Here is a 24502-nt window from a genome sequence, read left to right as displayed (position 1 = left end):
ACGGAGTTCCAGCACGCCGAGACAGACAATCCATACCACAGAGCACCCAAGATCCATTGGAAAGCCGATAATGCACTCAATGATGTCTCTTAATTGTCTCAGAGTACATGGGGGATGAGCTAATTTAAGGGAGAGCACAGACGAGGCCATGCAACACTCGGCCAGAGTGGCTTACGTAAGCAGATCGGGCCTCGGTAGCGGCCGTACCATGGCCGTATCACTGATTTTGAACTGTGGCCTTCCGGCCGACCTTAGACCCTCCCTGTGCTTGGCGAGGGCCCTTCAAATGCCGGCGGGTCAAATGCGTAAGGAGATGAGGGCTATGCACAAATGCCGTTTGCATGTTGATGGCCAATGTCGTCCCGTAGGTCCGTCATATCTCTTCTACATAAATCGCCGACAATGACAATTTTGTCGCAATCTTTCGCACTTCATCGGTCGGTTGCGCCTCTGCGCTCCCAGCCTATCTCTATGGTGAGTGTAGATGCCACCGCTGCACCAATGTGGTCGAGGATTCTAAGCGAGGCTCTCTGGAGTCGGGAGCTTATCCGCACCTTCGAAGACGAACAGCGTATCTGCATCAAAATGACTGGGCGCAATAGAGGGCGCCAATTATGACATTCTTCCTCCTTGATAGAGTGTGCATTCGCGATCTGATTTCGCTACGGGCCGAGAACTGAACGTACTGAACGCCCAATCTGAACCTAGATCTGTGCCACTACTCGCAGTATAATGCCACCACATAGGCTGGCCTGGCATACCAAGTTGCAAGGCCCAAAGGTTCAAGAGACTTGAATGACATCGATGGCCTATTGGATGGATGCAGCGTAACTCTATGATTCAATCTACTTATATCCGCCAAGTAAACCCTCTTACGTTGGACGCGCATACAGTTCACATGCTGAGAGGAACGACACAGCCTATCAAGTACTCAGCAAGCTTACGTGGGATGGTGTAGCTGGGGTGATTTACGTACACGTGTGCTTGGATAGTGTACGTCGGCTCCGCGAGGATTTCTTGACATTGGGAGATGTGATGTGTATGCAACTTCTCACAAACTGAAACGGTCCCGGTAAGGGCACAATGTAAGGTCGACCGGTAAACTCGTCTCGAAGCATACACATCTCCGACAGTCACGAGAAGTCACGTCTTCGTTGTACGTGGATGAGAAGTTGAATGCAACATTAGTCTCCGTTGCCGACCATACAAGACGACAAGCCCTTCCGGTAACACCAAGTGGTCAAGTGAAGTACATTACGGTTTTGCTGATCGTGCATGTGCAAACGCAAATTTCAGCGATGCTAACCGACAATGCGCGAAGTAGGTTGATACCAGAATAATATTGCATATACGATACACGTCTTCAGATGGCTTCTCTCAGAGCACCTTCTCAACACCTTCGGGCAACTTGTACCCTCCTTGACGGCGAACCTGAGGCGTATGGTCAGAAGGTGCCACGGTGACTAGCATGTATAGATTGCGCACCTCATCGAAGGTGTCCATCAACAAGAGGCTCTTGTCATGGCCCCACAGGTCACTCTCGATCTTGCCATCGCGGACGCACCGCGCGACCTCGTCCGCCTCGAAGTGCCATCCTCCGCCGGCATAATGGAACACGCGCTTCTCCTCCCGGATCACGATCCCACTGCCGGGCTTGTCGAAGTACTGGACGGTGAAGTGCGACGGCTTGAAGATCGGGGTGCCGATAATGATGTTGCCGTTGCGGTAGCGGATGGTCACACCGAACTGTGCGGTGGGCAGCGTCATGCTGCAGGTGAGGATGGCCTGTGCCCGGAGCGTCTCGGTGAAGTTGACGACCCAGCTTGTGCTCATGTCGACGCCGGTGAGGGGTGTCTTGACCATCGAGGCGCTGACGGATGTGGGCAGGGCTTTCTGATTCGAGGGGTGCTCGTAGAGCGCAAGGACGGTCTGAATACAGGATAATCGTCAGGAAATACGCATGCATTGAGTACAGCACCCTACGTACCCAGATCATGGGGTAAGGTCCTCTGATGGATGCTCCGTAAATAAGACCTGATGAAGCTTGAAAATAATGTCGCAGACGTACAGGTCGAGAAGTGCCCCTCCCCCGAGATGTGGATCCAGCATCCTATGTGTCTTTGGGATGTCTACAAGTCTGTCATCAGGAACGCAAAACATGACGCTGTGAGCTCCCGCTTACTGAGAATGTCAAAGTCATGCGACAAGTCAGCGTGCAAGAGGACGGGGTCGCCGAGGGTCCCCTCCTCCGCGATACGCTTGACTTCGAGCGTCAGGGGCTGGAAGCGGGTCCACATCGCCTCCATGAAGAAGAGGCTGCGCTCCTTTGCGACGTTAATGAGGTGCCGCAACTCTGCGGAATTGGACGTGGTCGCCTTCTCGCACAGGACATGCTTGCCCGCGAGGAGCGCGGCGAGTGCATTGCTGTAATGTTGCGTGTGTGGCGAACCTATTCGTCCAATATGTATTTAGTCACCTCTGGTAAATACATGTACAGCGACGTGCATGCGCACCGATGTAGATAGCGTCAACGTCCTGCGTAGGATGGCGCTCGTGAGCGTCTCAGCGGGTATATCTCGGAGAGGGGGTACGCACCGGATCTGTGAAGACCTCCTCGTATGTTCCGTACGCACGGATGGGCTCCCCTTTCGCGTGCGCAGCAATGAAGTCTGCCGCCTTCTGCACTGCGCCATGGCGTGACCCTACCGCAACAACTTTGTGAAGGACATCAGTGGTTCCACGCCTAGACAAGGAGCCGATTTAGCTGATGACAGGGGTTCAAGTGATTTGTTTAGAAGTCTGCGTACGTGGTAGGGTCGACCAAGCAGTCCTGCGGAATGTATTCAGAACGATCCGATAACGCAGCTCCCGGATTACGGACCTTCACGAACTCCATGGCGATTCTGCCCGTAGAGATAACACCCCATCGCAACACGAATGGTTGGGTCGATGCCATTATTGACGGAATTGCAGGTGATGGGACAAGGCTGAGGCCGCAGTTGTATCCTTTCGAACTCTATATACAGGGGAGAATCCAAGACGCGCGGTGACCCGTCGGAAGCACAGAGGGAGTGGCATGTCATAGTCAGGAACGGCCCGGATGCCGGCCCAGTCCCAGATTCTATAAAGTTTCGGGTCTTCATGCTGCTACCAGCATGAACTCGTAGTAAGTACACAGATGCAGCGCATCAATACAGCGTCACCTGCTCCTTCCTCTCGTACACTGTCCCACCGACTTTCACCCACGAAGACCACATGCCCCTGTTACCTCAACGTCCGTAGAGCTTCTTTTAGAGTACTCCGTTCGCTGAGCAGGGAAAGCATCTGCCATCGCTGGTCGTGCGTCTCACGATCTCGTAAGGGCAACTCTTCCTCGGCTGCATCGTTGTCACCAAGCGCCATGCGCATCGCCGCCGCCGACTGGTTGGGCAGGACGGCTGGCGAGACCGTGAAGAGGGTCTCGAATGCAGAAACAGGAAGAACGAAGCTGCTTGTCTTCTTGCCTGAAGTCTGGATAGAGGTGATGGCATGCGACGTAGACGTAAGGGATAGTGCTTGGGAGATAATTTGCTTGAGCTTCGCCTGTGAAGGGATGAGGTCACGAACCGGACCATGCAGCAAGAGGCCCTCACCTCAAAGCCGAGCATCATGAGTTGTGATACAGCTCTAGATGGCGCACCAAGATTATTTTGGGCACATACAAGGTTCATGCGGTCAGATATATGCTGCAGCGTGAATCCCCTCGATATCGAAGCTAGCTGCAGTGGTAGCCGACTCCCAGCGGGCTCTGCCAAGTCATTCAGAGCATGATTGGAGATAATTCCCACAGCTGCGTACCTCCGCGTTCCGGGAGTAGCTGCACCCCTCGTTCGGCAGCGATCTCGTCCTTGAACGGCTGAGGTCGCGACTCCAATGGTACGGCCAGGTGCTTGAATTGCCGTACCCGCTCCCGCTCTCGCCTCCCCATTCCGACTGTCCATCTCTTCAACCTGTCTGAGCGCAGCGTTCCAGTGTCATTGCTGTCCGCTCCTTGATATGGGAGTGTACGCCGGCGCTTCCGCGCAGGTAGCTTCGGGAGGTCTGGTGGCGGTGTGGGTGGCGCAAGATGGGCAGAGGTGTCAAAGAGAGATACTATCAGCGAGTTGTGTAGTTGCACTGCAAAGCAATAAGTCAGAAGGGTGGATGAAAAGGCTGCCGGGACACGAACACAAAGGCGTGGTCTCGAGGAGTGCCTTGACTTGTTCGTCGAATTCGGTGCGAGATATACGCGCCGTTAAGTATTCTCGCAGGACATTCCAGTATTGGGGAGCCTTCGACCCCAGCGCGGACACCAACTGGTGCCTCGTCGTCGTCGTTGACGGCAGAGACATGAGAGGAGGATCGACGTTGAGAGTGGCGGCCCGCGGTGTCACGCTTGTGGCTGCGCTCGCCTGTTGTTCATCCCGAAAAGGCAATCTGCCGCGTGCATGAGCACGACCTCGCCGGCGCCTATTCGCACAACGCTGACTTGTCCACCAACCCTACCCACCCCCATCGCAGCCCTCACTGAACGACTATACGATACTATAATTTATACTATTCCCATCCGTCCGTCTCTCGTTTCTCTGCCTATCATCTCTTCCTCTCGGGGAAGCCACTGGTCTGCTCGCCCAATAGCCTCCATATGCACGGTGAACGCCCTGCGACATCCAAATCCAGAGGAATATGTCTTTATTAGTGAGTTCTGATTACTATCTATGTGGCGATTACCGCTGATGTGCATGACGACCGCGCAGCAACACACCACGAGGCTGTTATGCAGGAGACAAGTGCAAGTTCCTCCACGGTGAAGCGGAGAGGCTCACGCCCTACGACAAGAACAAGCCGTGCCACTACTATGCCAAAGGTTACTGTCGCCACGGTGTCGACTGCTGGTTCAAGCACGTCGATCCGAATCCGCCCAATGCTACTGCATCGACATCGACATCGCAGCCTGCAGAGGAAGCGGAGGAGCTCGTTTGCTGCATCTGTTACGAGAAGCTTGTGACATTCGGCCTTCTGGAGGGATGTAGCCACGTCTTCTGCGTTGGTTGCATCCGCGAATGGCGCGCCTCGTATGGAAAGTCGGAGGAGGTCGTTGCGTCCGGTGTCACGAAGCAGTGCCCGCTATGCCGTGCGCCCTCGAAGTTCATCACGCCATCGAGCAAGTTTTTCCCGCAGGGTGATCCGCGGAAGACCGCACTCATCGAGCAGTACAAGGCAAGCATGGCTAGGGTGCTTTGCAGGTATGCGTCAAATTACAGTGAGTATCGCATGGGCTGATGTTGTGGCGTAGACACTTCGAGAAGTCACCGCCCAACGACAGGTTCTGTCCATTCGGCAAAGATTGCTTTTTCCAGCATCGCAATTCAGATGGCTCTCCTTATGTCTTCACGCATGGCGTCGACCACAACATGAAGGTGAGCCACTCCGTTCCAAGAGTCTTTAACTTGATTGATAGTGCTTTGATAGGTCTACCGACGGCGACAAGAAAGGGAGCGATTCGCAAACTTACGTCGATTTACGGACAGCGCCCTCCTAGGGTATGACTCTGACGACGACATCCTCTCAGACATCCCCGAGGAACGCGACGACGAAAGCGGGGATGGCAACTCGGTCACCGGCTCGGACTTGGACGGCAACCTCGACACACTCGCACCTTTCATCATCGACAACGATATACGGATGGAGGACATGGTTGCCAGACTAGTGCGTGACAGCCATTCCCATTTTCTCATGCCCTCAACGGGTCTGATTGCTCTGTCTGACTGAACAGGCAATTCTCCTAGATACTCGAGTAGGCCTTGTGCCTGACTTCGTCGATGCTCACGACCGCGCTGTATCGCCCATCGGAACGGACGAAACGCTCGTGAACACGACAGGAGCAGAGCCTACGGCGGCGCAGTCAACGGCAGTGTCGCGTGGTCAGTCCCCATTGCCCATACTGGAACCCAGAGCGGCGACTCCCCCCATCCCTGCGCCCGACCCAGCGGTGCAACGTCCGTCAGTTCGTCCGACTCGAGCCGCATCTGAGCCTCTTCCTCGGAGCCGCTTCAGCACAGTCGTCGATCGGCGACCACGATCGATCTCGGATCATTTGGACGCCACCCTCGACGACGCGCGCCCTCTTCCTGATTCAGCGAGTAGCGCAGTCATTCCAGCTTCAGCCGACTCTCCCTCAACACAAGGTGATCGCGTGCAGAATGACGAGCAGGTCTCACGCGAGGCAGAGGCATTGCTGGACGAGGCACCAGACTTCGATAGGCGAGTCGAGGACGTGATGCGTTCACTGGAGGCGAGTGACATCCCCGCCTCGCCGTTGGCTGCTGTCGTCGAGCCTCCGCGCGAGGAAGCGAGGTCTCCCTGCGCGGATGCCGCTACCGAGGCCATGCAAGACGTCGAGCCGCCATTCTTGACGGACGGACGCGGGCGTGTCGTCTGGAGCAACACGGCTGCTGGGCGCCACCGGGATGGGAGGCGAGTCCGCGCTTCGACCGCTCCAGCACAAGTGCAGCAGAAGGGGCGGAGGGACGTACCGGATACCGAGACAGCCTCAATGCGGAACGCAGAAGACTCCGCAGACGAGAGCGTGGCTAGGCAGTCTAGTCGCCCCCGTGCCCCGCGTGCCCAGACGAGTGGTGCGGCCATAGAGGGAGGGACGTGGGTGCCGGTGGAGCCGTGATGGATGGCTGTTGAACGCACGGACGCTAAATGTGTGTGTGTGCGTGACCTGCGAGCGCAGATGCTTGTGTATCCGCTGTCTGGGACTGCTTTCGTTCGAGGATTGTTTTACGAAACTGTACTATAGTGCTAAGTATCGCCGACCATGTGACCCTGTCGTACTTTGCGTTTGCGTGTGTCGCCAACCGAGTTGTGGGTGGTTGGCTGCTCTCTGCGCCGACCGCGAATAAGAGCAGGAGGATTGAAAGGAGGGGACACTTGAATTTGATGCATGCGCGGCACGCATGTCATCAGAGAGCGAGATCTGTATCTGGCGCCCTGTTTAGGTGTGCATGTTTGTGCCATGGTGCTGCCGGTCGTGGTCCAGGCGGCAGAACGGGATGTAATCTGCACGTAATTCCTTCCGCCAGCCTCTTCGATATCTGCCATCTACCACAGACCGCTTGACGACGTGTCCCGGACGCCCAACATCGCCCTGCTCAACGCTGGGGACTGCAATCTGCACCGCTGAGCTTGCTCACCGCTGATCTCCTAGAACTGCATTCGCCGGTATCTGACTGCTAAATGGCGACTTCTCCCCCGCCGCAGGCTCCGAAGCCGGGATCCGGAGACGGAAAGGATAAGGTTAGCGAGAGGCAGGAGAATGGCCAGGGCAAGTCGTCGTCTCCAATACCTTCACCCGACTCATCCAGCGGTCGGCGTGGACGCTCGCGGACGCGCACAGTGCTGCGTACTCGGTCGAGTGACGCATTGCGTCGACGGTGCGTGGACCTATTACGCTCTTTATCGCTGGATTTGACCTGCCTGTGCAGAGGATACCACACGCTCATGTCCTCGTTTGGCAAAGCGTTCCATGTCGAGAAACGATGGAAGCTCATTCGCGAGATGGGATCTGGAGCGTACGGCTATGTCATGTCAGTCTCATTCCACTGAAACACCTTGGATCATTGTACTGATAGGTTTGTCTCTAGCTCGGCCGCGGACGAGATTTCGGGAGAGCCGGTGGCGATCAAGATGGTCACTCGCGCGACCGAAAAGACCCAGCTCGCGAAAAGGGCATTGCGCGAGATCACGCTGTTGCGACACTTCAATCATGAAAACATCACCGGTCTCATAGATGTGGACTGCACACCGGACCTGAGCGAAATGTGAGCATGGCTGCTTGTCTTCGGAGATCAGCTAGTTGACAGTGTGTCCAGATACATCTTCATGGAGGTCCGTTCTCTCATAGTCTGCACACACGACCGACGCTTAGCTGACTGGCTTTCGGAAATGGTACGAGTAGCCGATGGAAGGTGAGTGGCTCTATCTTACTGAGGTCATTTGGATCTGACACCGTCGCACCAGCGGATCTTCACCAGATCATCAAATCCGGACAGTCTCTCAGCAACGAGCACGTCCAGTACTTCCTCTACCAGGTCCTCCGCGGGATGAAGTACATTCACTCTGCGTCGGTGGTACATCGAGACCTCAAGCCGGGTAATCTACTAGTGAATGCAGATTGTGAGCTGAAGATCTGTGACTTCGGTCTGAGCAGAGGATTCAACTCAAAACCGGATGAGGAGCCGACCAACATGACGGAGTACGTTGCGACGAGGTGGTATCGCGCCCCTGAGATCATGCTTGCGTTCAAGTGAGTGGGTCTTGATGATGGCGTTGTCTGTTTACCGATGAATTCGTACCAAGGGGATACAATACAGCGAGTACGTGTCTAGGCATATCATGGATTGTTCTATGTTTACCAGGGCTTTTTAACAGTCGACGTCTGGTCGATAGGTTGTATATTCGCAGAGCTCATGCTCGGTAGACCACTTTTCAAGGGCAAGGAGTGAGCATGAGCCCCATGTCCTTGCGTGTCAGCTTCTAATGATTGTCATGTGCAGCTATGGTCAGCTCACTACATAGGCTTCACAGGTGAATGGCTTGTCTGACTAGATGGGCCCCTTTTACAGTCGACCAACTCAACAAAATCCTTGAAATCCTTGGTACGTCACGGGTGCGATTTATGGAGCCTGAGGTGTAACAGGACAACATGCACTCAGGTACACCCGATAGTGAAGTCATTGATCGAATAGCCAGTCCGAAGGTCGGTACAATCCAAATGGTCATTTAATTATCGTAACTCATAATCTGTAGGCTCGAGCATACATACGATCCCTCCCCTGGAAGAAAAAGGCACCCTTCTCAAAGATCCTACCAGTCGCAGATCCACAAGGTATGCATTGTGTCGTAATGTACGTTGTGCATCGCTAATGGATGTTACCAGCTCTGGACCTTCTCGCTAAAATGCTCACCTTCGATCCCGCCGCACGGACCACGGTGCCCGAAGCACTTGAGCATCCCTGGCTCGCATCGTATCACGACGTCGCGGACGAGCCCGACTGCCCTGAGCCATTCGAACGATGGCGATCACTCGAAGCGCTGGAGACACTGGAGCAGTACAAGGAGTCGCTGTACAACGAGATCCAAGACTATCGTCGCGAAGTGCGCAGCGTCCCGGTCGAGGAGGAGGAGCCGGGACCAGAGCCAGAGCCAGAACCCGAGCCGCCTCGCCAGCCCAGCGCACGTCCGTCGCCTATACAAGAGATCCAGCGGAAACTAGAGGAGATTCGCGAGATAGCGGAGACCTTGCAACCGCCGGAAGTGGACGACGCTGTCTTCCTCGCCACGCCGGAGATGGCGCACAGCCTCATCGAGGGCTTGGAGCCTCCAGCGGAGGAGGAGGAGCGGTTGCTGGAGGACGAGACGCCTCCGACGACCAAGCCTATCCCGAGGACAAAACAGCCTGTCGATCCTATGGTGGCTTACTCACGGCGCTCGAGTACCTTCGCTCCGTCAAGGACGAACTCGATGTACGGCGGTTCCGCGGCGACGTCGTATCGGCCGACCCCGTCGCGGAGGACGTCTGCCAGTGGGAGCGAGGCGATCAGCGGCGCCAGCACGGTGGCGTTCCCGACGCAGAAAGAGGACTACGTTGTACCCGCGCGATCGAGGACGGCGTCGACATATGGGTACGATGGTGCGCGGAGGTTGCTCAGGACGCTCTCGACAGTGTCGATCTACGAGAGTGGAGAGGGCTTCGCAGGTGGCCTGGCGGATATCGCACCCATTGGAAAGTATATCGTGCAGGAGAGGGATGAGGCGCTCCCGTCGGAGATGCCGCGAGAGCTGGAGTCACCCCCAAAGCAGCATGAGAACCAGTAGACCTGTCTGTCGGAGTGATGTGTACTGAATATGGACCCATCGCAGCTGCATAGATGTCCCACGATCTAGATGTATTATTAGTGTAGATAGACACATGAATGCATTCGTATAGACTCCAACTTCGCAGTACATACTTGACTCGCGACGCGCCTCCATTGCCAGTAATACCGTGACTGACTTGATACTGACACGGGGTGACAGCGGCGACGCGTCGAGTAACGTTGGCGCGTGAGGTCACATTTCCGCGCCGTCACATTGTCACAGTCGTCTTGAACGCGACCGCGTCTGGCTACGGTCGACTTCACAACGCAACCACCATCTGCATTCGTTGTTCACTGTTCTAGCCAAGATCAAAGATGGCCTCAGTATCTTCTCGAGCATCTTCGCCCATGTTCGCCATGAGTACGGCTGATACCGAAGGCAGCACGCCCGCATCTAGTCCGCCACCACCAAGCTCGGACCCGGCGGAGAAGCCTCAGGTAGTCATTCTCGATCTTTTGTTTGATTTTGAGGCTTAACGTGAAGCACATAGGATGCCGAGGAAGAGGAAGATGAGGTCGATGAGGTAGGTTCATAGTATCCGTCGCGTCTCATCAATTGAGTCGTCGCGCTGGGATGAAGCAACACGCTGCCAGTCTTATACTGGCGGCTTTGTTGCAAATTTTATATCCCTTTGTTCGTGCAGTAACACCACTAATATGTCTATTTGACAGGAAACGTCTGAACGACTGAAGACGCTCAAGAACATACTCGAGAAGTCTACTCTATTCGTGGAGGTTCTGAAGCAGCAGATGGATAGAGTGAAGTTGAACGGTACACGCCGTACGATCCAAACCAAGACAACTTCGAAGAAACGGGAGGTGGCCTCCGCGGATCACACTTCACAAAAGGCTGGCACGAAGAAGCGGCTGCGAGCCGACGCACAGGACAGCAAGGCACATGCCCCAAAGCGCGTCAAGATGGTTGGCGAGGAGCAGGCCGCAGATGCGAAGGAGGCCGTGGCGGAGAATGCGACGCCATTTGAACAACCCGCCCTAGTCACTGGAGCGACTCTGAAAGACTACCAACTGGAAGGTGTCGCGTGGATGGCGGCGCTACACCAGAGTGGTTTGTCCGGCATTTTAGGTGCGTTTAATTTGCGATCGTCAGCACTGGTCAGAGAATAACAGTGCTGCATAGCCGATGAGATGGGGCTAGGAAAGGTCTGACTTAGTCAAGTGCTCTTGCTAACAAGACATTGACACTGTGAATGACAGACGCTCCAAACCATTGCCTTCCACGCATTCCTGCGCGAGCGTTCCTCGCTCCCTTTTCTGGTGTTGTGCCCGCTCAGTGTCCTGGATAACTGGGTGGAAGAGTTCAAGCGGTTTGCTCCCGACGTGCGTGTGTTCATCCGAGCCGTCTATACGTGTCTTACAACCTCTACTACCCAGATCCCTGTGGTCATGTACCATGGGACACCAGTCGAACGCGCTGAAATCCGGCAGAAGAAGATGGTGTTCTCGGAAGCGGACATGGAGGCGCAGAACAGGGCTAAAGGAATCCCCCCGGCCGCTTCCTCGTCTTCATCGAAGGAGAAATCAAAGGCAGGGAAGAGCAAGGCGGCTGCGAAGAATGACAGGCATCGTGCTCACCCAAATCAACATGGGGTCAGCAAGGCAACGGCGCTGCAGTCGCTTCAGCGCACGAACTTCCCCGTGGTCATTACGACATACGAGATGCTCATGAGGGATCGGGCTTACCTCGCTGAATATCATTGGGGTTTTATTGTTGTTGACGAGGGTCATCGACTGAAAAACATGAAATGCCGACTGCTCCGTGAGCTCCGGATGATACCGTCGAGCTCGAGGATGATCCTCACAGGGACACCATTGCAAGTACGTGGACAACATTTGATGTCCGTGCCTTAGCTAACTACGTAGCTCATGATGCAGAACAACCTGTCCGAATTGTTCACACTCCTGAACTTTGTACTGCCGGAAATGTTCAAGGATCCGGTGGAACTCGAGGACTGGTTCAACTTTCCGCAGTTGCAAACGAACATCTCGAGCTCACGCTCCGCTCAGATCATCCGTTCGTTGCACTCGATCTTGCGGCCATTCCTGCTTCGGCGACTCAAGGTCGATGTCGAGGCCAACCTACCACCCAAGAAAGAGTACGTACTATACGCGCCTCTGAGTGAGCGTCAGCGCGAGGTGTACGATGCTATCGCGAGCGGGAGCCTGCGCGCTCTGCTGGTGAAGGAGGCGAACGAGAAGCAGGGCCGTGCGGAGTCGGACGAGGAAGAAGAAACGCCTCTGCAGGCGCAGGCGAAGGCGAAGAAGGGTCGTGCGGGGCTACGGAGGACCAAGCGTAAGAGCTACGCCGTTGATGGGAACGATGATGAGTACTTCAGGAGGCTCGAGGCGGGGGAGATCGAGGATATCAGGAGGAGAGAGTCAGAGAAAAGCCATGAAGAGCTGGCCCGCGAATATCACCGAAAGGCGATCCGTACGTGACTTCCGTTCCAGCCGCGCCCACATACTGATATGATGCATGATCGGACGATACAGTGTCCAAAGTGAACGGGATGTCATTGCAGAACATGGTGATGCAGCTCCGCAAGGTCTGCTCACACCCGTTCCTCTTCGACTGGCCGATAGACCCGAAGACCCGGCAGCCGGTGATCAACGACGAGCTGTCGACAGCGAGCGGAAAGATGATGGTCCTCGAACGTTTGCTCGACGAGCTCTTCACGCGGGGCCACAAGGTGCTACTCTTCAGCCAGTTCACGACGATGTTGGATATCATCGAGGTGCGTATAACAATAGGTTTCATTCAATGCAGGGCTCCTGCCTGACAAGAATCGCTGTAGGACTGGGCCACGGAATACAAAGGCTGGTCGCTGTGCCGCATTGACGGATCGACGTCTATGGCAGACCGGCGAGAAGAGGTAAACAGATTCCAAAAAAGCGGCGATGCCGAGGACGCGCCGCGTCTCTTCCTGCTCAGCACGCGTGCGGGAGGACTGGGTCTCAACCTAGTAGCTGCAGACACTGTCATCTTCTATGACCAGGACTGGGTGAGTGACATGAATGAAACCAGCCGTCGACGAGCATACTGACGGATGTCGCATTGCAGAACCCCCAGGTGGATCTGCAGGCGCAAGACCGAGCGCACCGCATCGGGCAGACGAGGCCCGTGCTCGTCTTCCGCATCGTGAGCAAGCACACGGTCGAGACGAAGATCATGCAGCGCGCGAACGACAAGCGCAAGCTCGAGACGCTCGTCATTGCCAGAGGTAAGCCCTCTCATCATCTCCATCTCCCTTTCCCTTTTCACTCATGCATTGTGCTAGGCGAGTTCAAGGATCCGACGCTCGCGCCGAGCCGCAACAGGAAGGAGACGATGGCAGAGATGGCTGCGGCACTCCTCAAGCTCGAGGGCGAGCAGATCGAGGTCGTCCCGAGCACGGCCGCGGGCAAGGCGAGCGTCATCAGCGACGAGGACCTCGACGTCCTGCTCGACCGCAGCCCAGAGGTCTTTACTGAGCGCGGCAGAGGCTGGACGTCCACTGGCGCGGCGAAGGACGAGAAGAAGGGCGTGATGAAGAAGGCCGCGTTCGCTGTGTATGAGGCCCCGGCTACGAAGGGAGGAGACTTCCTGGCGGAGATGATGGCTGAGGGAGAGGAAGAGGAGGCGTCGTGAATCTTCGATGAAGGTGGATACCCGACGGAGATGGAAATGTGTGTTGCAGTGAATTGTTTCGTCTTGCTTTGGCTTGCTCTCGCGTAGTGTTCCTCTAATGCTCTTGTAGATGTGATGTAGAATACAAGCATGAGATCTAGTAGATACAGAAAGTCTGATACGTAACAACACAGCAGCCGTCCAGGAGAGTCACAAAATGGAGAAAGGGGGTGAGCGTGTACTTCAGTCCCCGAGCTTCAGTCGGATTTCTGATGCATCCATCAGCATCGCAAATGGTGAGATGGCAGAGGCAGAGCTTACTGTCGATGATATCCAAGTACGCTATGCTCGCCGGGCTATCTGGGTACTCATCCAGGAAGCTAACACCATAGTCTGCGCTCTTGCCTATGCGCGGATCCAGGGGCACAGCGCCCAGAAAGTCAACGCCCATATCCTGCGCCAGCCGCCGGCCTCCACCCGTACTCGGCTTGAAGATCTGCGACTCGTGCTTACAGCTCGGGCACACAAAGCCGGACATGTTCTCGACGAGGCCGATGACCGGGATGCCGACTTTCCGGCAAAAGTCGATCTCGCGGCGTACGTCCTGGAGCGCAACCTCCTGCGGGGTGGTGATGACGACTGCACCGTCGATGCCGCTCTCCTTCAGGTAGGTGACGATGCTGAGGTGCTCGTCGGACGTGCCCGGCGGCGTGTCGATCACGAGGTAGTCGAGCTCGCCCCAGTCGACGTCCTTGAGGAACTGCGAGATGAGCCCGTTTTTCTTCGGCCCGCGCCACATGACAGCGTCCTTGGACGAGGGGAGCATGAAGCCGACAGACATTACCCCGAGGTTGTCCTGCACATAGACGGGCGACCAGCCGGAGGAGGAGGCGTGCACCTGCTCAGATGCGATGCCGAGGATGGTCGGGATGGAGGGGCCGCAGATGTCGACGTCCATAATCCCTGTCTGATGCAGAGATTAGACGAGAATGACAGAATGGCTTTGGGGCGTACCTGTAGAGTCTCATCCGCTGCGAATGCCCACCCAAGCTGCGCGGTGAAGGTGGACTTGCCAACTCCGCCCTTGCCGGAGAGCACGAGGATCTTCCGCTTCACAGTCGACATGCGCTCCCGCACGAATGGTAGGGCAGGGTCCGGTCCCTTGGCGACCCCAGAGGCACAAATCTCTTGGTTTGCACATCCTGCACATGCATCTGCCTTTCCCGCCAGTTCCGACTCCGTTCCCTGAGGATGCAGTCAGAACATGCGAACCCGAGGCCATTGTGAATGACGTACTGGACAATGCTCAGGCGCATTCGCAGGGACCGACAATGGGTCTGGTATCGGTGTGGCCTGTTGCACTGCAATCATGGTTCCGGAATGAAGAGCAATGGGGTGGAGGGCGAGGTTTGCGGGCGAGTCAATGAAGCAGCGACCTCCTTACTTACTAAGATGAGATCTCCGATTTGTCAGGAACGCCGAGCGCCTCTGCAGATCGCGGTCACCGGTGTGACGGTGAGTGTGGGTGGCGTGACGTACTAGTAGCGCGTGGCGTAACGGGTCTGCACAAGCTGCCGTAGGCCAATATTGGGCCAGTAAGTTGGCTGTCTTCTGAGCGTTGATTGCAGGTCTAATCCGCTGCAGTGCTGAGCTCGTCCATCTCGATTCAAGAGGGTTTCATAGCAATGTGCGAGTCCGAGTAGTAACGCATTACCACCTCGCCTATGAACGTTTGCTGACGACGTGTTCAAGTTTTACATGGCTTCGATGGCTCTTTCACCGTCATCCACCGCATGCAACTAGATTCGATGTCCAGCACATAGACAAGTTAATCGGATTCTGATCTGCGACCACTGGTGAGATTTTAGCAATGCTAGAGTATTTTTGGGGGAAGTGACGAAACCTACCTTCCAGTATTCTCCGTGGATTTTCGTAGGTCCGGGCGGAATATATCGATAGATGCAGAGGCGGGCTCCCTTTAGCAGGGTGAGTGACAGACTACGCGAAGATGTGTCTGCACGGATTGACGTGTATGTTCTACGTCGGACATGGAAGCTCTCCTCCGTGCAGTCGAACACGAAATCCAATCCAAGGCAGGTGATGGAGGTTGAGTGAGTTATGACATGCGCGACCTCAGTTTTCAGGACAATGTAGCTCACTCACCTATCTGCCGCCATTATGCTATCGTGAGAGCATCACCGCACCGCGCTGGCCGATGAGCCTGGACCTGGTGGGCCGTTTGACGCACATGGAGGAGTATGGTCTACTTACCCTCGAGCCATCCTAGCACGTTCTGTCATATCATGGCTGAACCTCCGCAGAGCGCACCGAACGACACAACGACCCCACGAGGCCCTGCGAGGAACAGAACTAGGGGTTCATCTTACTCTTCTTGTCGACGGAGATGAATGCGAAGACCGGCTGATGAAAAAACGTGAGTGAACTGTGTTGGACGGAAACGATCGCTCTTGAACCTTACGCGCTCCCATGGAATTGACAGCGTCCAGAAGACGTGCGAATCAGGCTCGTTCCTCCGCATCCAGCCTCGTTTAACTCATACATTCATTTGTCTTCCGAGTCTGGAGAGGCCGCGATCACTGTGTATGATATCGGACCTTGAGCCATATCGGCCATCGAAGAGCACCAGCTGTTTTTGAGGCTATGCAGAGTGTGAGTGGGGGCTGCCTGCAGTGTACGCCTTCGGCGCTTGGAACTTGACTCAATCAACAGACGCATTGATTCTGTCTGTACAGAGATAACCACGTTTATTGTCCGAGTGACCCTCTCGTTTTCCGTGTACATGAGACGTCGGTGGGATATTATGCTGATCGTGCCGGAACCAGGAATGTAACGCTCATCATCGTTGGTAATCTCGCACGCAACTTGAACGGTACAAGGTTCGTATACACACTTCAAATCACAGAGTTCGGTGGCTAATTGCATGATTAATAAGCTCCCAGTCCCAACTCCACTAGGTGGACATGCTTTCATCGTCCCCGTCCACCAAATCAAGATCCGCCAAAAGCGTTTGGAGGCATACCCCCGCTTTGAGAAGCGTCACCGATTGTAACTCCCTCTTGACCTTTTCAACCCGCCGAAGCCCCAAAGCTACGTAACAAAGAACATGCGACCTCGTGCGTCCCCCTTTTCCTCTCGGATCGTATGTGTCCTCCATGTCCGCGGCCGCGAACGCCGCTTCCGGTTGCGGGAGGAAAATCTCGTATTCACTGCTCTTCAAGGCCTCGCCGATGAGTTGGCGGATCTTGAGGGCCTTTCCGACGAGAATTTGCAGAGCGTACTCTGGGTTGCCACCCGGAGAGGGGCGCATACGCGCTACTGATAAAACGTCCAAAATCAATATGGCGAGGTGCCGATTGCAGTCGTCCTCGAGCTGCTGCATGTCGAGCTTGTCCTGCGCAAACGTGCGAGTCAATGCGCGCCATTGACCCACTACACTCTGGTTCTCTGAGTGGGGGGATTCGGTCTATAACAACGTCTGCATCGCAGCCTAAAGAACTCACCGGAACTGCGAATCTTCTCATATACAGATGCCAAAATGCCGTCATCTTCAGGGCTGGTCGTCCAAGTGCAAATGGTCTGAGAAAGGAAATGGGTCGCAGCAACTCGTATGGCGATCTCGAGTAGGATGGTATCTCCACGTGTGTCCGTAGACTTGAGCACGGCCACGAACGGGCTACCCAGGGCAGTTGTCGCTCGCTCTATTGCGTCGTGCTGTGCATTCTGGTTTGGGTCAGGCGAGGCTTGATCGGCCATTGATCGCGCCAGATTGAACGTCTCCGCGTTCAAGCTGTCGACTTCCTGAACAACCTCGCTCTCCGCAACCGTGTCTACCGTCCCCATGAAGCGCTGGGCGTCCTGTAGCTCTTGCCGGCGAGTCTCGAGTAACGCCTTGAGCTGAGTATTCTCCTGGTGCAGAATCTCTTGTGTCTTCAGAAGGTTGCTGATCTGGGATAACAGCGATCATGATGTTAACCAGGTATTCAAAATTCCCTGGGACAGAGAACCTGCCTCTCTTTGAGCCAGCTCGACCTCTGAACGCGAAGTGTTTCTCTCCGATTTGTAGCGCAGAGCAGAGCGCTCAATATTAGCGTAATCACGCCTCGTCTCGTAAAGGTCTTGTCTGAGCCTTGTATTCTCTCGCTCCATTCTCTGGATTGTGGATAAGCTGCGCTCCTGACATGTACGTCGTGAGTGGGTATCAGTCGTGTGTCTTGAGCACAAAACTCACCTCCTTCGAACGCAGGTCTGTCTCGCCTGGAACTGAGGCACGGGTCGTCAGAGTCATCCTCGGCGGGTGCTCTCCTGAACGTTTTCCGTCGTGGTTCGACGATGGATTGTCGAGCGGGTACGAGCGGGTCTCGCTCCGGTCTCGTCCTTGAAGGGCGTCAGATAGTATGTCTGGATGGCTCATACCCTGATCTCCACTAGCCATGATCGGTTGAGGGGTAGCTGTCTCGCCATCGCCAGACGTCAGACCGATCTTGTTGGTGAAAGACGATGCCAGGCTTTTGAAGCTATCCATGATGAGCCTATCGTGCAGACCGGTAGGGGTATCGTCTCAGCGTAAGTTATACAGTCAGATGTGACACGATTTCCATATATATGTATGGAAGCAGCTACATGCGGCCGGCATACTGCCGCAGCTAGTGCCTCCTGCTCACACTTATCTGTCGCTCAGCGACATGCTTCGCGGACCATTGTGGGAACAGACATGCATGCTGCAACCTCGTGTTGAGAACGCATACTGCGGAGGAGTCGTGTTTATAACCTACTAGTACCTAAAAGTGCGCCGTCCGCAGACGCTCCTAACGGCTTGGTCAAGATGCTTCAGCTCGATCCCTACAAGGGCAGCAGCCGGAAACTCGTCATCGCCATTGACATCGGCACCACGTACAGTGGCGTCGCGTATTGCATCTTAGACCCTGGCGAAATACCGAAGGTCTTGAGTGTTACACGGTGAGTACGTGGATTCTCATGTGCTACCGTCGTCTTGATATTTCTATGCTCAGATTCCCGGGACAAGAGGGTGAAAATAAGTCCAGGGACGTGAAAGTACCTTCCGTCCTCTACTACGACCAGCAAGATCAGCTCCGCGCCACGGGGGCAGAGGCAACACTACAAAATATCAAGGAAGAAGCGTACACGCAGGAGTGGAACTACGTCAAATGGTACGTATATATCACTGCCGTCCTTCATGGCTTTGCATTTATGGATCATGCCAGGTTCAAGCTCCATCTTCGCCCTCCGTCAATCTTACCAGGCGCAGTGTTGCCGCCAATTGACGTGAACAAACCAGTCATCGAAATTCTCGCGGACTACCTTGCCTACGTTTTCACTTGCGCTACAGAGTTCATCTCCGAGACCAATCCCATTGGCAGACAAATCCTCAATTCCAACACCCCCATTGATTTTGTTCTTAGTCACCCAAATGGATGGTCGGGCCCACAACAAAACAAGATGAGGCGTGCGGCGGTGCTCGCTAAATTGGTACCCGATAATTCCGAAGGCGCTTCAAGACTTCAATTTGTTACTGAAGGAGAGGCAAGCCTTCAATTTTGCATTGCGACTGGTCTCGGGGACGATGTGATACAAGTACGTTACGAAAGCGATCTTAGGCATGTGCAGTGAATGACAGTACCACTTGTAGGAAAATCACTACGTAACCATAGTAGACTGCGGCGGCGGCACTATCGATCTAAGCACATATCGCGTTGTTAACAGTCAACCTGTCGCAGTGGAAGAAAGCGTGGTACCTGAATGTCTGTTCTTCGACTTTTCTTGCGAGATTTTGCGGCTGACTCACCGCATCAATATAGGTCTCATTCAAGGTTCGGCGATGGTCAACCGTCGCGCAGAAGAGATGCTGAAAGGTAAGATCACTTGAACGCTTGCGCCTCGACTAAGTTTCTCACTTACATGACTGTACCCGCCCATCCTCTGATAGACAAACTGAGACTCTCTCGCTTCTCGACGACCGACGATCTGGACGCAATGATGGCAAGCTTCGAGACCATGACAAAGCCGACATTCAGAGACCGTTCTGCCATGTCTTACGTCAAGTTCGGAGGACCCCGCGACACTGACGAGAGATTCAAAATACGACGCGGAGTCCTATCTCTTACAGGGTGCGCAGCGATTTGTATATCGAGAACAAAATGTAATATGCTTGCATTGAACCTTCCAGCTCAGAGATGGCATTGCTCTTCAAACCGTCCATTGACGCTATTAAGGTAGCCATTGACACGCAAATATCTGGGATCGATGCCCGTCTTGCTGTTAGCAACGTCTATGACAACCATGATCAGCCGTAGATTAACCATTCTCCTTAGACGATACTGCTTGTCGGAGGATTCGCCACTAGTCCCTTCCTACGTGCCGAGTTGCAGGTACACACAAATGGGAAGGGAGTGCGAATGTTCTCTCCAGAGGGTCAAACGTGAGCCACTCATTTCATGAATGCTGGTATTGGAAAGCTTGAAAAAAAAGGACAGCTCGAAGGCCGTGGCCGAAGGCGCGCTATGGTTCTACCTTGACCGTCGTGTCCGTGCAAGAGTGGCTAGGCACACGTACGGATCCTCCTGCTTAAATTACTACCAGCCTTTGCGTGCGGACCATCTCAAACGAAGGCACCTTGCGTACACAGATGTAGACGGATCATTAGTTGTTCCGTCTGCATTCGTCATCTTGGCTCGGAAGGTGGGGATAGCACATACATCACCTACATGCTACTAGTAGTTTGATGATTATACTCATGGATGCTGTACCACCCTCAGGATACTTCAGTAACCGAGACTACTGAATTTAGCTTCCCTCTCATGTGGGCTACGACTGCATTTGGAGCCCATGCAATCACAGCGGACGTGATATCTTATCGAGGAAACGAGATAGACCCTCGGTGGCGAGACGAAGAACCGGGTGAGTAGGTGTCATGTATCCGCTTCTTCTCCGATGCAGACGCTCTATTGGCAGAAATGTTCTCTACCTTGTGTACAGTCAACGCGGTCCCGGCCACTAGCTCGTGGCAGAAGCGTTTCGGGTCCATTGGGCCATATTGGTCGCAGGACTTCAAGGTCATCCTCTTGCTAGGTTTGACGGAAATGAAGGCTCAGATTGCCTGGTGGGAGAATGTACGTACGAGTCACTTCGCTCTTGTAGATGACTCCTATAGTCTCACACGCTGACGAGTTGACCTACTAGGGCGTTGAGCAGCGGTGAGCTCCCCAATGACTGGATTCCAGTGCATGCGCTGAAGAATGGTATCTACTAGGACACCTGCGAGGCTTGTCTATGACAATGAGTAGTAATCGGGGGCCTGTCTGGATAGCATTCCGTCTGCATGGCTTGATAGGGCTTGATCCCAACTTCCAATAGGTCACGTTGAACCTGCGTAGTCCTACAATCATTTGACAACAAGAAGTTGCTTCCATCAGTAGGATGTCTCGTCATTCCTGAGCCAAGAAAGACGGCGCGCAGCTGCCGATGCAGCAGCTAGGCTAAATCAATAGTGCACTGACTGAGTCGTGCGGGTGAACCTCTAGGTCCGCGACCGTGCTACGACGATCAATCAGAGTAAACAGGCTGTAAGTATACCTCCGAGCGCCGATCGTGATGTGACGGTGTGCTGTGCGTGACGTAGCGTTTGCGTGACTGCACACGATGACAATGACTAGCTTGACTGGAAACAGCTGGAAACCGGCCTCCTTCAGTCTTCTCGTCCCGCTTACTGTCCAGTGTCCTCCGCATGCAGACACTTCGACTACGAACTGATTGCCAACCTGGCTGCTATCTTTCACTGGAGACTGCTTACCATACCACCCGGGCTGGATCGCCGATAGGCATCATTATCAGAGACTGGAGTCGCCAGACTATAGTTTCTGAGAAACAAGTGCCCACTTGCTCCATCTCTACAACAATCTCTGTATGAGGCCGGGCACAGTGGGAATAGCGGGCACGGTTCACGATCGATTGGGCCGGCGGCGGGAATAACGAGTTGGATGACCGTGCATATAGTACTGGCGCATCTCGCGAGTCGAAGCGTCGCTCACCACGCGGGTCACAGAGGAGTCCGGCGAAATGCCCTGCAAACCAGTGGGACATTAACAGTAACCTCAAGTTATGTACGAGGACGACCGTATGCCCTTAAGCTTGTTATCTCGCCCATATTCCGGTCATCGCGTTGCAAGACCATGTTCTACGTTGCTAACAATGTCTCGGGACCTGAAACAGTTTTGTTGACTACCGTTGTAACGAAGACATTTCGCTGTCGCGGGACATGTGCCTCACCGATGTATTCTGCCTCATCATGCGCAAGACTCAAGAATCTGGCCTCAAGGTGAGTCTCGTCAGATGCGCGGCCTCAGAACATGGGCCTATCCAAATCCTACTGACTTCTGCTCTATGATAGCCTGTCGCGGGGGCATCCCCACTCCGCGATGAGTAAGTAATACGTGGAAACTGTGGCGAGCCTCCTTGTGGTGTACGTCACGGTGGTACAGATTTCATTCAACAGCGGATCTGTTCTATCCCTGTCTTCCTAGAGCGAGGCCTCCCGCAGCAGACACGGAACAAGTATCACAGGCCCCGAGGACTCCTGCAAGCAAATATGTATTGCCTTGCTCTTCGAATCGACGGAGATGAAGACGCAGATCATGTAGTGGGAAACATGCGCCGATGGCATGAGACGATGACAAGTAGTGTTGAACTCTATGCGCCTAGAATCGACAAACTTTTCAGAACAGGTGAGGCTCAGGCTCATTTCGGCGCACGTAGCTTCATTAAACTCAATATCTTAGGATGTCCGGGAGTCGTGTAAGATAGCGGACCTTGGGCCGTATCAATTTGTGTGCGCTACTAGTATCAGCTGCCCTCAGGCAAGCGTATGATTTGACGGCGCTGAAAAGCGTGATGCTTCGAAGCTGATTCATGGTCCAGATATGTCGACACGTTCTCGTGCAGTCAAAGGGCTGGCCGCCTTGCGGTGTCCAGCGTTCATTGGCTTCGGTGCATTCGAAACGGCCTCCCAGGCCTTCTGCATTCCAATCTTGGCTTATTCCCAAATTCGTCATTTCTGAGGGCTTCACCGACGAGCGAAAGTGACGGGAGCTGTGGATAGCTTGTGTGATATCATTAGGTGCGTAGGCAACTCGAATTCCAAGGGCTGGAGACTGATCAGATACACTGCATGTGCGGCAATGCAAGAATATGATACTATGGTCATACGACCTTCCCAATGTCCCCGTCTGCCAAGTTCAAGTCTGTCAACAAGGTCTGAAGCCCAACCTCCGGTTTGACGAGAGTCACGGACCGCAACCCTTCGCCGACCTTCTCGACCCTCCGAAGCCCTAGAGCCACGCAACACAAGACATGAGACTCTGATTCCGTGCGTCGCCCTTCTTTCGGACTGTATATGTCTTCCATGTCTTCGGCCATGAACGTGGCGCCTGGTTGCGGAAGCAGGATCTCGTATTCACTGCTCTTCATAGCCTCACCAATGAGGTGGCGGATCTTGAGGGTCTTTCGAGCCAGGATCTGTATGGCCTCCTTCGGATCGCTGTCCGGAGAGGAACGCATGCGCGCCAAGGCTATACTGTTCCCGAACATCTTTGACAGCCCCTTGTTGCAGCGGTCTTCGAGTTGCTGCGAGCCGAGACAAAGAATTTGTGCGAACTTTCGGGTCAGGGCACGCCATTGACCCGCTACGCTTTGGTTTTCTAAATAACTTCAGTATACGGTAGCAGGGGTATTCAAGAAGTAGAGAGGTACTTACCGGCATCCCGGATCCCCTTGTATACAAATGTCAAGATGCTGTCGCCTTCATCATTCATCAGCCAAGTGCGGATAATCCATGCAAGGTATCCTGCGGCTGCAGCTTGCATCGCAACCTCGAGTAGGATTGTGTCTCCCCGGGTGTCTGTGGACCTGAGCATACCGAGGAAGGGTTGACCCACTGCGAGCCTCATCACATTCTCTTCCGCGCCTGGAAGCGCGTGCGGGTCCTGGTCAGGCTCGGCTCCGTCGGCGATTGCGCGTACCAGGCTGAAGATCTCCGCGTTCAGGCTGCGGACCTCCTCCACAACTTCGCTTTCTGAGTAGGTGTCCACCGTACCCATGAAGTGCTGTGCGTCCTGTAGCTCGCGTCGGCGAGTTTCGAGCAACGTTCTCAATTGTGCGTTTTCCTTGACCAAGGCTTCTTCACGCCTCTGAGCTTTGCTTTGCTAGGTCATCGGCGGCGTTACTCGCAGAGCTCTACCTCAGTGGGAAGGCGCACTTGCCTCTTTTCGGGAAACTTGTTCTACGTCCAGGTGCGCGGCGTCCCTCTCCGTTCTGTAGCGCGTAGCCTCATGCTTCCAGGATCCGGCGTGCTGCTCCATCTCGTGGAGTCGTTTCTGGAGCCCAATGTTCTCTTGCACGATTTTGTCTAGGTCTTGCTTGAGTCTAGTTTTCTCGCGCAGCGCCTCGTCGCGACCTTGTCTGAGCCTAGCACTATGCCGCGTTATGTCTGCGAGTTTCCGTCTGAGCTGAGCGTTCTCTCTCTCCGTGAGTTGGGTCTGGGACTGTTCTCGTGTCTGGTACGTCATTAGGCTACAATGCTGAGAAGCGCACTATCAAGGATGTGGCTAACCTCCTCTGAACTAGGCTCCATGATATCCGAGTCTGCGACTCGAACGTGCTGCGTCGTCGCCCTCCGTGGCGACTCTCCCAACGTTTCGTAGTAGACCGACGGGTTTTTGTCGGTGGGACACGAATGTGGCTCGTTCTGGCCTCCTGGCACGTCGCGAAGAGATGGCTCTGGACGTTCAATGTCGCATCCTTTGTCGGCGACGGGCGGTCCGGCGGCTTTCGAGTCCCTGCCAAATGCGAATTTGGAGGCTACATGCGATGCTTTGCTCTTGATGGCCCTCATCGCGAACGT

At 54.6% G+C, this 24502-nt stretch overlaps 10 protein-coding genes across 10 annotated transcripts; 5 read left to right on the top strand and 5 right to left on the bottom strand.

Moving 5' to 3' along the window:
• Nucleotides 1–1133: 1133 nt before the first annotated feature.
• Nucleotides 1134–3110, bottom strand: C8Q71DRAFT_465572 (NAD(P)-binding protein). Its single transcript, XM_047918717.1, has 9 exons — nt 2882–3110; nt 2808–2830; nt 2596–2743; nt 2514–2535; nt 2183–2449; nt 2069–2129; nt 1988–2009; nt 1486–1929; nt 1134–1431 (listed from the first exon to the last, which is right to left on the bottom strand). The coding sequence occupies exons 1-9, from the start codon at nt 2954–2956 to the stop codon at nt 1378–1380; spliced, it is 1116 nt and encodes a 371-aa protein (XP_047781507.1). The 5' UTR covers nt 2957–3110; the 3' UTR covers nt 1134–1377.
• Nucleotides 3111–3264: 154 nt separating this feature from the next.
• Nucleotides 3265–4370, bottom strand: C8Q71DRAFT_702780 (transcriptional regulator of RNA polII, SAGA, subunit-domain-containing protein; the record flags this gene model as incomplete). Its single annotated transcript, XM_047920269.1, has 4 exons — nt 3265–3582; nt 3633–3787; nt 3838–4155; nt 4208–4370. The coding sequence occupies 4 exons, from the start codon at nt 4368–4370 to the stop codon at nt 3265–3267; spliced, it is 954 nt and encodes a 317-aa protein (XP_047781506.1).
• Nucleotides 4371–4506: 136 nt separating this feature from the next.
• C8Q71DRAFT_744529 (uncharacterized protein) lies at nt 4507–6946 on the top strand. Its single transcript, XM_047922946.1, has 5 exons — nt 4507–4716; nt 4776–5264; nt 5315–5438; nt 5491–5727; nt 5795–6946. The coding sequence occupies exons 1-5, from the start codon at nt 4664–4666 to the stop codon at nt 6698–6700; spliced, it is 1809 nt and encodes a 602-aa protein (XP_047781505.1). The 5' UTR covers nt 4507–4663; the 3' UTR covers nt 6701–6946.
• Nucleotides 6947–6978: 32 nt separating this feature from the next.
• On the top strand, nt 6979–10068 carry C8Q71DRAFT_744527 (kinase-like protein). Its single transcript, XM_047922945.1, has 13 exons — nt 6979–7460; nt 7512–7613; nt 7671–7847; nt 7899–7914; nt 7985–7994; nt 8047–8332; nt 8386–8402; nt 8458–8527; nt 8583–8587; nt 8652–8684; nt 8742–8785; nt 8836–8914; nt 8966–10068. The coding sequence occupies exons 1-13, from the start codon at nt 7264–7266 to the stop codon at nt 9901–9903; spliced, it is 1974 nt and encodes a 657-aa protein (XP_047781504.1). The 5' UTR covers nt 6979–7263; the 3' UTR covers nt 9904–10068.
• A 109-nt stretch (nt 10069–10177) lies between these two features.
• On the top strand, nt 10178–13678 carry C8Q71DRAFT_830416 (SNF2 family DNA-dependent ATPase). Its single transcript, XM_047926353.1, has 11 exons — nt 10178–10382; nt 10436–10468; nt 10617–11028; nt 11083–11105; nt 11160–11282; nt 11337–11780; nt 11838–12393; nt 12456–12697; nt 12758–12964; nt 13024–13183; nt 13241–13678. Exons 1-11 carry the CDS (start codon nt 10260–10262, stop codon nt 13588–13590), a joined length of 2673 nt encoding a protein of 890 aa, XP_047781503.1. The 5' UTR covers nt 10178–10259; the 3' UTR covers nt 13591–13678.
• Nucleotides 13679–13701: 23 nt separating this feature from the next.
• C8Q71DRAFT_465349 (P-loop containing nucleoside triphosphate hydrolase protein) lies at nt 13702–15232 on the bottom strand. The gene is made up of 5 exons (XM_047918714.1): nt 15109–15232; nt 14866–15057; nt 14584–14814; nt 13891–14536; nt 13702–13838 (listed from the first exon to the last, which is right to left on the bottom strand). The coding sequence occupies exons 2-5, from the start codon at nt 14938–14940 to the stop codon at nt 13813–13815; spliced, it is 978 nt and encodes a 325-aa protein (XP_047781502.1). The 5' UTR covers nt 14941–15057; nt 15109–15232; the 3' UTR covers nt 13702–13812.
• A 1168-nt stretch (nt 15233–16400) lies between these two features.
• Nucleotides 16401–18229, bottom strand: C8Q71DRAFT_465358 (uncharacterized protein). The gene is made up of 4 exons (XM_047918715.1): nt 17819–18229; nt 17599–17763; nt 17091–17535; nt 16401–17034 (listed from the first exon to the last, which is right to left on the bottom strand). The coding sequence occupies exons 1-4, from the start codon at nt 18110–18112 to the stop codon at nt 16541–16543; spliced, it is 1398 nt and encodes a 465-aa protein (XP_047781501.1). The 5' UTR covers nt 18113–18229; the 3' UTR covers nt 16401–16540.
• Nucleotides 18230–18232: 3 nt separating this feature from the next.
• C8Q71DRAFT_465196 (uncharacterized protein) lies at nt 18233–21110 on the top strand. The gene is made up of 13 exons (XM_047918713.1): nt 18233–18546; nt 18600–18758; nt 18813–19182; nt 19238–19349; nt 19407–19460; nt 19535–19715; nt 19775–19865; nt 19920–20026; nt 20082–20286; nt 20364–20505; nt 20560–20717; nt 20788–20801; nt 20858–21110. Exons 1-13 carry the CDS (start codon nt 18413–18415, stop codon nt 20889–20891), a joined length of 1761 nt encoding a protein of 586 aa, XP_047781500.1. The 5' UTR covers nt 18233–18412; the 3' UTR covers nt 20892–21110.
• A 361-nt stretch (nt 21111–21471) lies between these two features.
• Nucleotides 21472–22246, top strand: C8Q71DRAFT_465146 (uncharacterized protein). The gene is made up of 2 exons (XM_047918712.1): nt 21472–21922; nt 21995–22246. The coding sequence occupies exons 1-2, from the start codon at nt 21585–21587 to the stop codon at nt 22032–22034; spliced, it is 378 nt and encodes a 125-aa protein (XP_047781499.1). The 5' UTR covers nt 21472–21584; the 3' UTR covers nt 22035–22246.
• Nucleotides 22247–22744: 498 nt separating this feature from the next.
• On the bottom strand, nt 22745–24493 carry C8Q71DRAFT_892389 (uncharacterized protein; the record flags this gene model as incomplete). The annotated part of the gene is made up of 4 exons (XM_047928691.1): nt 22745–23300; nt 23357–23794; nt 23858–24155; nt 24212–24493. 4 exons carry the CDS (start codon nt 24491–24493, stop codon nt 22804–22806), a joined length of 1515 nt encoding a protein of 504 aa, XP_047781498.1. The 3' UTR covers nt 22745–22803.
• Nucleotides 24494–24502: the final 9 nt, after the last annotated feature.

The sequence above is a fragment of the Rhodofomes roseus genome, assembly GCF_022264815.1.
Source record: "Rhodofomes roseus strain CIRM-BRFM 1785 chromosome Unknown C8Q71scaffold_5, whole genome shotgun sequence".
In the NCBI taxonomy this organism is placed as follows: domain Eukaryota; kingdom Fungi; phylum Basidiomycota; class Agaricomycetes; order Polyporales; family Fomitopsidaceae; genus Rhodofomes; species Rhodofomes roseus.
Note: the sequence above shows the minus strand (reverse complement) of the source record. Positions and strands in the feature narration are given on the sequence as shown.

Excerpts from the sequence above, each read along its gene's own strand:
- C8Q71DRAFT_465572 (XM_047918717.1), bottom strand. The coding sequence starts at position 2,956 with ATGGCATCGACCCAACCATTCGTGTTGCGATGGGGTGTTATCTCTACG. Across the intron at positions 2,130-2,182 it reads GCATGACTTTGACATTCTCA|ACATCCCAAAGACACATAGG; the intron begins GTAAGCGGGAGC and ends ACAGACTTGTAG. Across the intron at positions 2,010-2,068 it reads GGAGGGGCACTTCTCGACCT|AGGACCTTACCCCATGATCT; the intron begins GTACGTCTGCGA and ends AGCATCCATCAG.
- C8Q71DRAFT_744529 (XM_047922946.1), top strand. The coding sequence starts at position 4,664 with ATGCACGGTGAACGCCCTGCGACATCCAAATCCAGAGGAATATGTCTT. Across the intron at positions 4,717-4,775 it reads AGAGGAATATGTCTTTATTA|CAACACACCACGAGGCTGTT; the intron begins GTGAGTTCTGAT and ends ACGACCGCGCAG. Across the intron at positions 5,265-5,314 it reads ATGGCTAGGGTGCTTTGCAG|ACACTTCGAGAAGTCACCGC; the intron begins GTATGCGTCAAA and ends GTTGTGGCGTAG.
- C8Q71DRAFT_744527 (XM_047922945.1), top strand. The coding sequence starts at position 7,264 with ATGGCGACTTCTCCCCCGCCGCAGGCTCCGAAGCCGGGATCCGGAGAC. Across the intron at positions 7,461-7,511 it reads AGTGACGCATTGCGTCGACG|AGGATACCACACGCTCATGT; the intron begins GTGCGTGGACCT and ends CTGCCTGTGCAG. Across the intron at positions 7,614-7,670 it reads GGAGCGTACGGCTATGTCAT|CTCGGCCGCGGACGAGATTT; the intron begins GTCAGTCTCATT and ends GTTTGTCTCTAG.
- C8Q71DRAFT_830416 (XM_047926353.1), top strand. The coding sequence starts at position 10,260 with ATGGCCTCAGTATCTTCTCGAGCATCTTCGCCCATGTTCGCCATGAGT. Across the intron at positions 11,106-11,159 it reads ATGAGATGGGGCTAGGAAAG|ACGCTCCAAACCATTGCCTT; the intron begins GTCTGACTTAGT and ends TGTGAATGACAG. Across the intron at positions 12,394-12,455 it reads ATATCACCGAAAGGCGATCC|TGTCCAAAGTGAACGGGATG; the intron begins GTACGTGACTTC and ends CGGACGATACAG.
- C8Q71DRAFT_465349 (XM_047918714.1), bottom strand. The coding sequence starts at position 14,940 with ATGATTGCAGTGCAACAGGCCACACCGATACCAGACCCATTGTCGGTC. Across the intron at positions 14,815-14,865 it reads ATGCGCCTGAGCATTGTCCA|GGAACGGAGTCGGAACTGGC; the intron begins GTACGTCATTCA and ends CTGCATCCTCAG. Across the intron at positions 14,537-14,583 it reads CAGCGGATGAGACTCTACAG|ACAGGGATTATGGACGTCGA; the intron begins GTACGCCCCAAA and ends TCTCTGCATCAG.
- C8Q71DRAFT_465358 (XM_047918715.1), bottom strand. The coding sequence starts at position 18,112 with ATGGATAGCTTCAAAAGCCTGGCATCGTCTTTCACCAACAAGATCGGT. Across the intron at positions 17,764-17,818 it reads CAGACCTGCGTTCGAAGGAG|GAGCGCAGCTTATCCACAAT; the intron begins GTGAGTTTTGTG and ends CGTACATGTCAG. Across the intron at positions 17,035-17,090 it reads TGAGAAGATTCGCAGTTCCG|AGAACCAGAGTGTAGTGGGT; the intron begins GTGAGTTCTTTA and ends CCCCCCACTCAG.
- C8Q71DRAFT_465196 (XM_047918713.1), top strand. The coding sequence starts at position 18,413 with ATGCTTCAGCTCGATCCCTACAAGGGCAGCAGCCGGAAACTCGTCATC. Across the intron at positions 19,461-19,534 it reads CGCAGAAGAGATGCTGAAAG|ACAAACTGAGACTCTCTCGC; the intron begins GTAAGATCACTT and ends ATCCTCTGATAG. Across the intron at positions 20,287-20,363 it reads TCGTCATCTTGGCTCGGAAG|GATACTTCAGTAACCGAGAC; the intron begins GTGGGGATAGCA and ends TACCACCCTCAG.
- C8Q71DRAFT_465146 (XM_047918712.1), top strand. The coding sequence starts at position 21,585 with ATGACCGTGCATATAGTACTGGCGCATCTCGCGAGTCGAAGCGTCGCT. Across the intron at positions 21,923-21,994 it reads CTCAAGAATCTGGCCTCAAG|CCTGTCGCGGGGGCATCCCC; the intron begins GTGAGTCTCGTC and ends GCTCTATGATAG.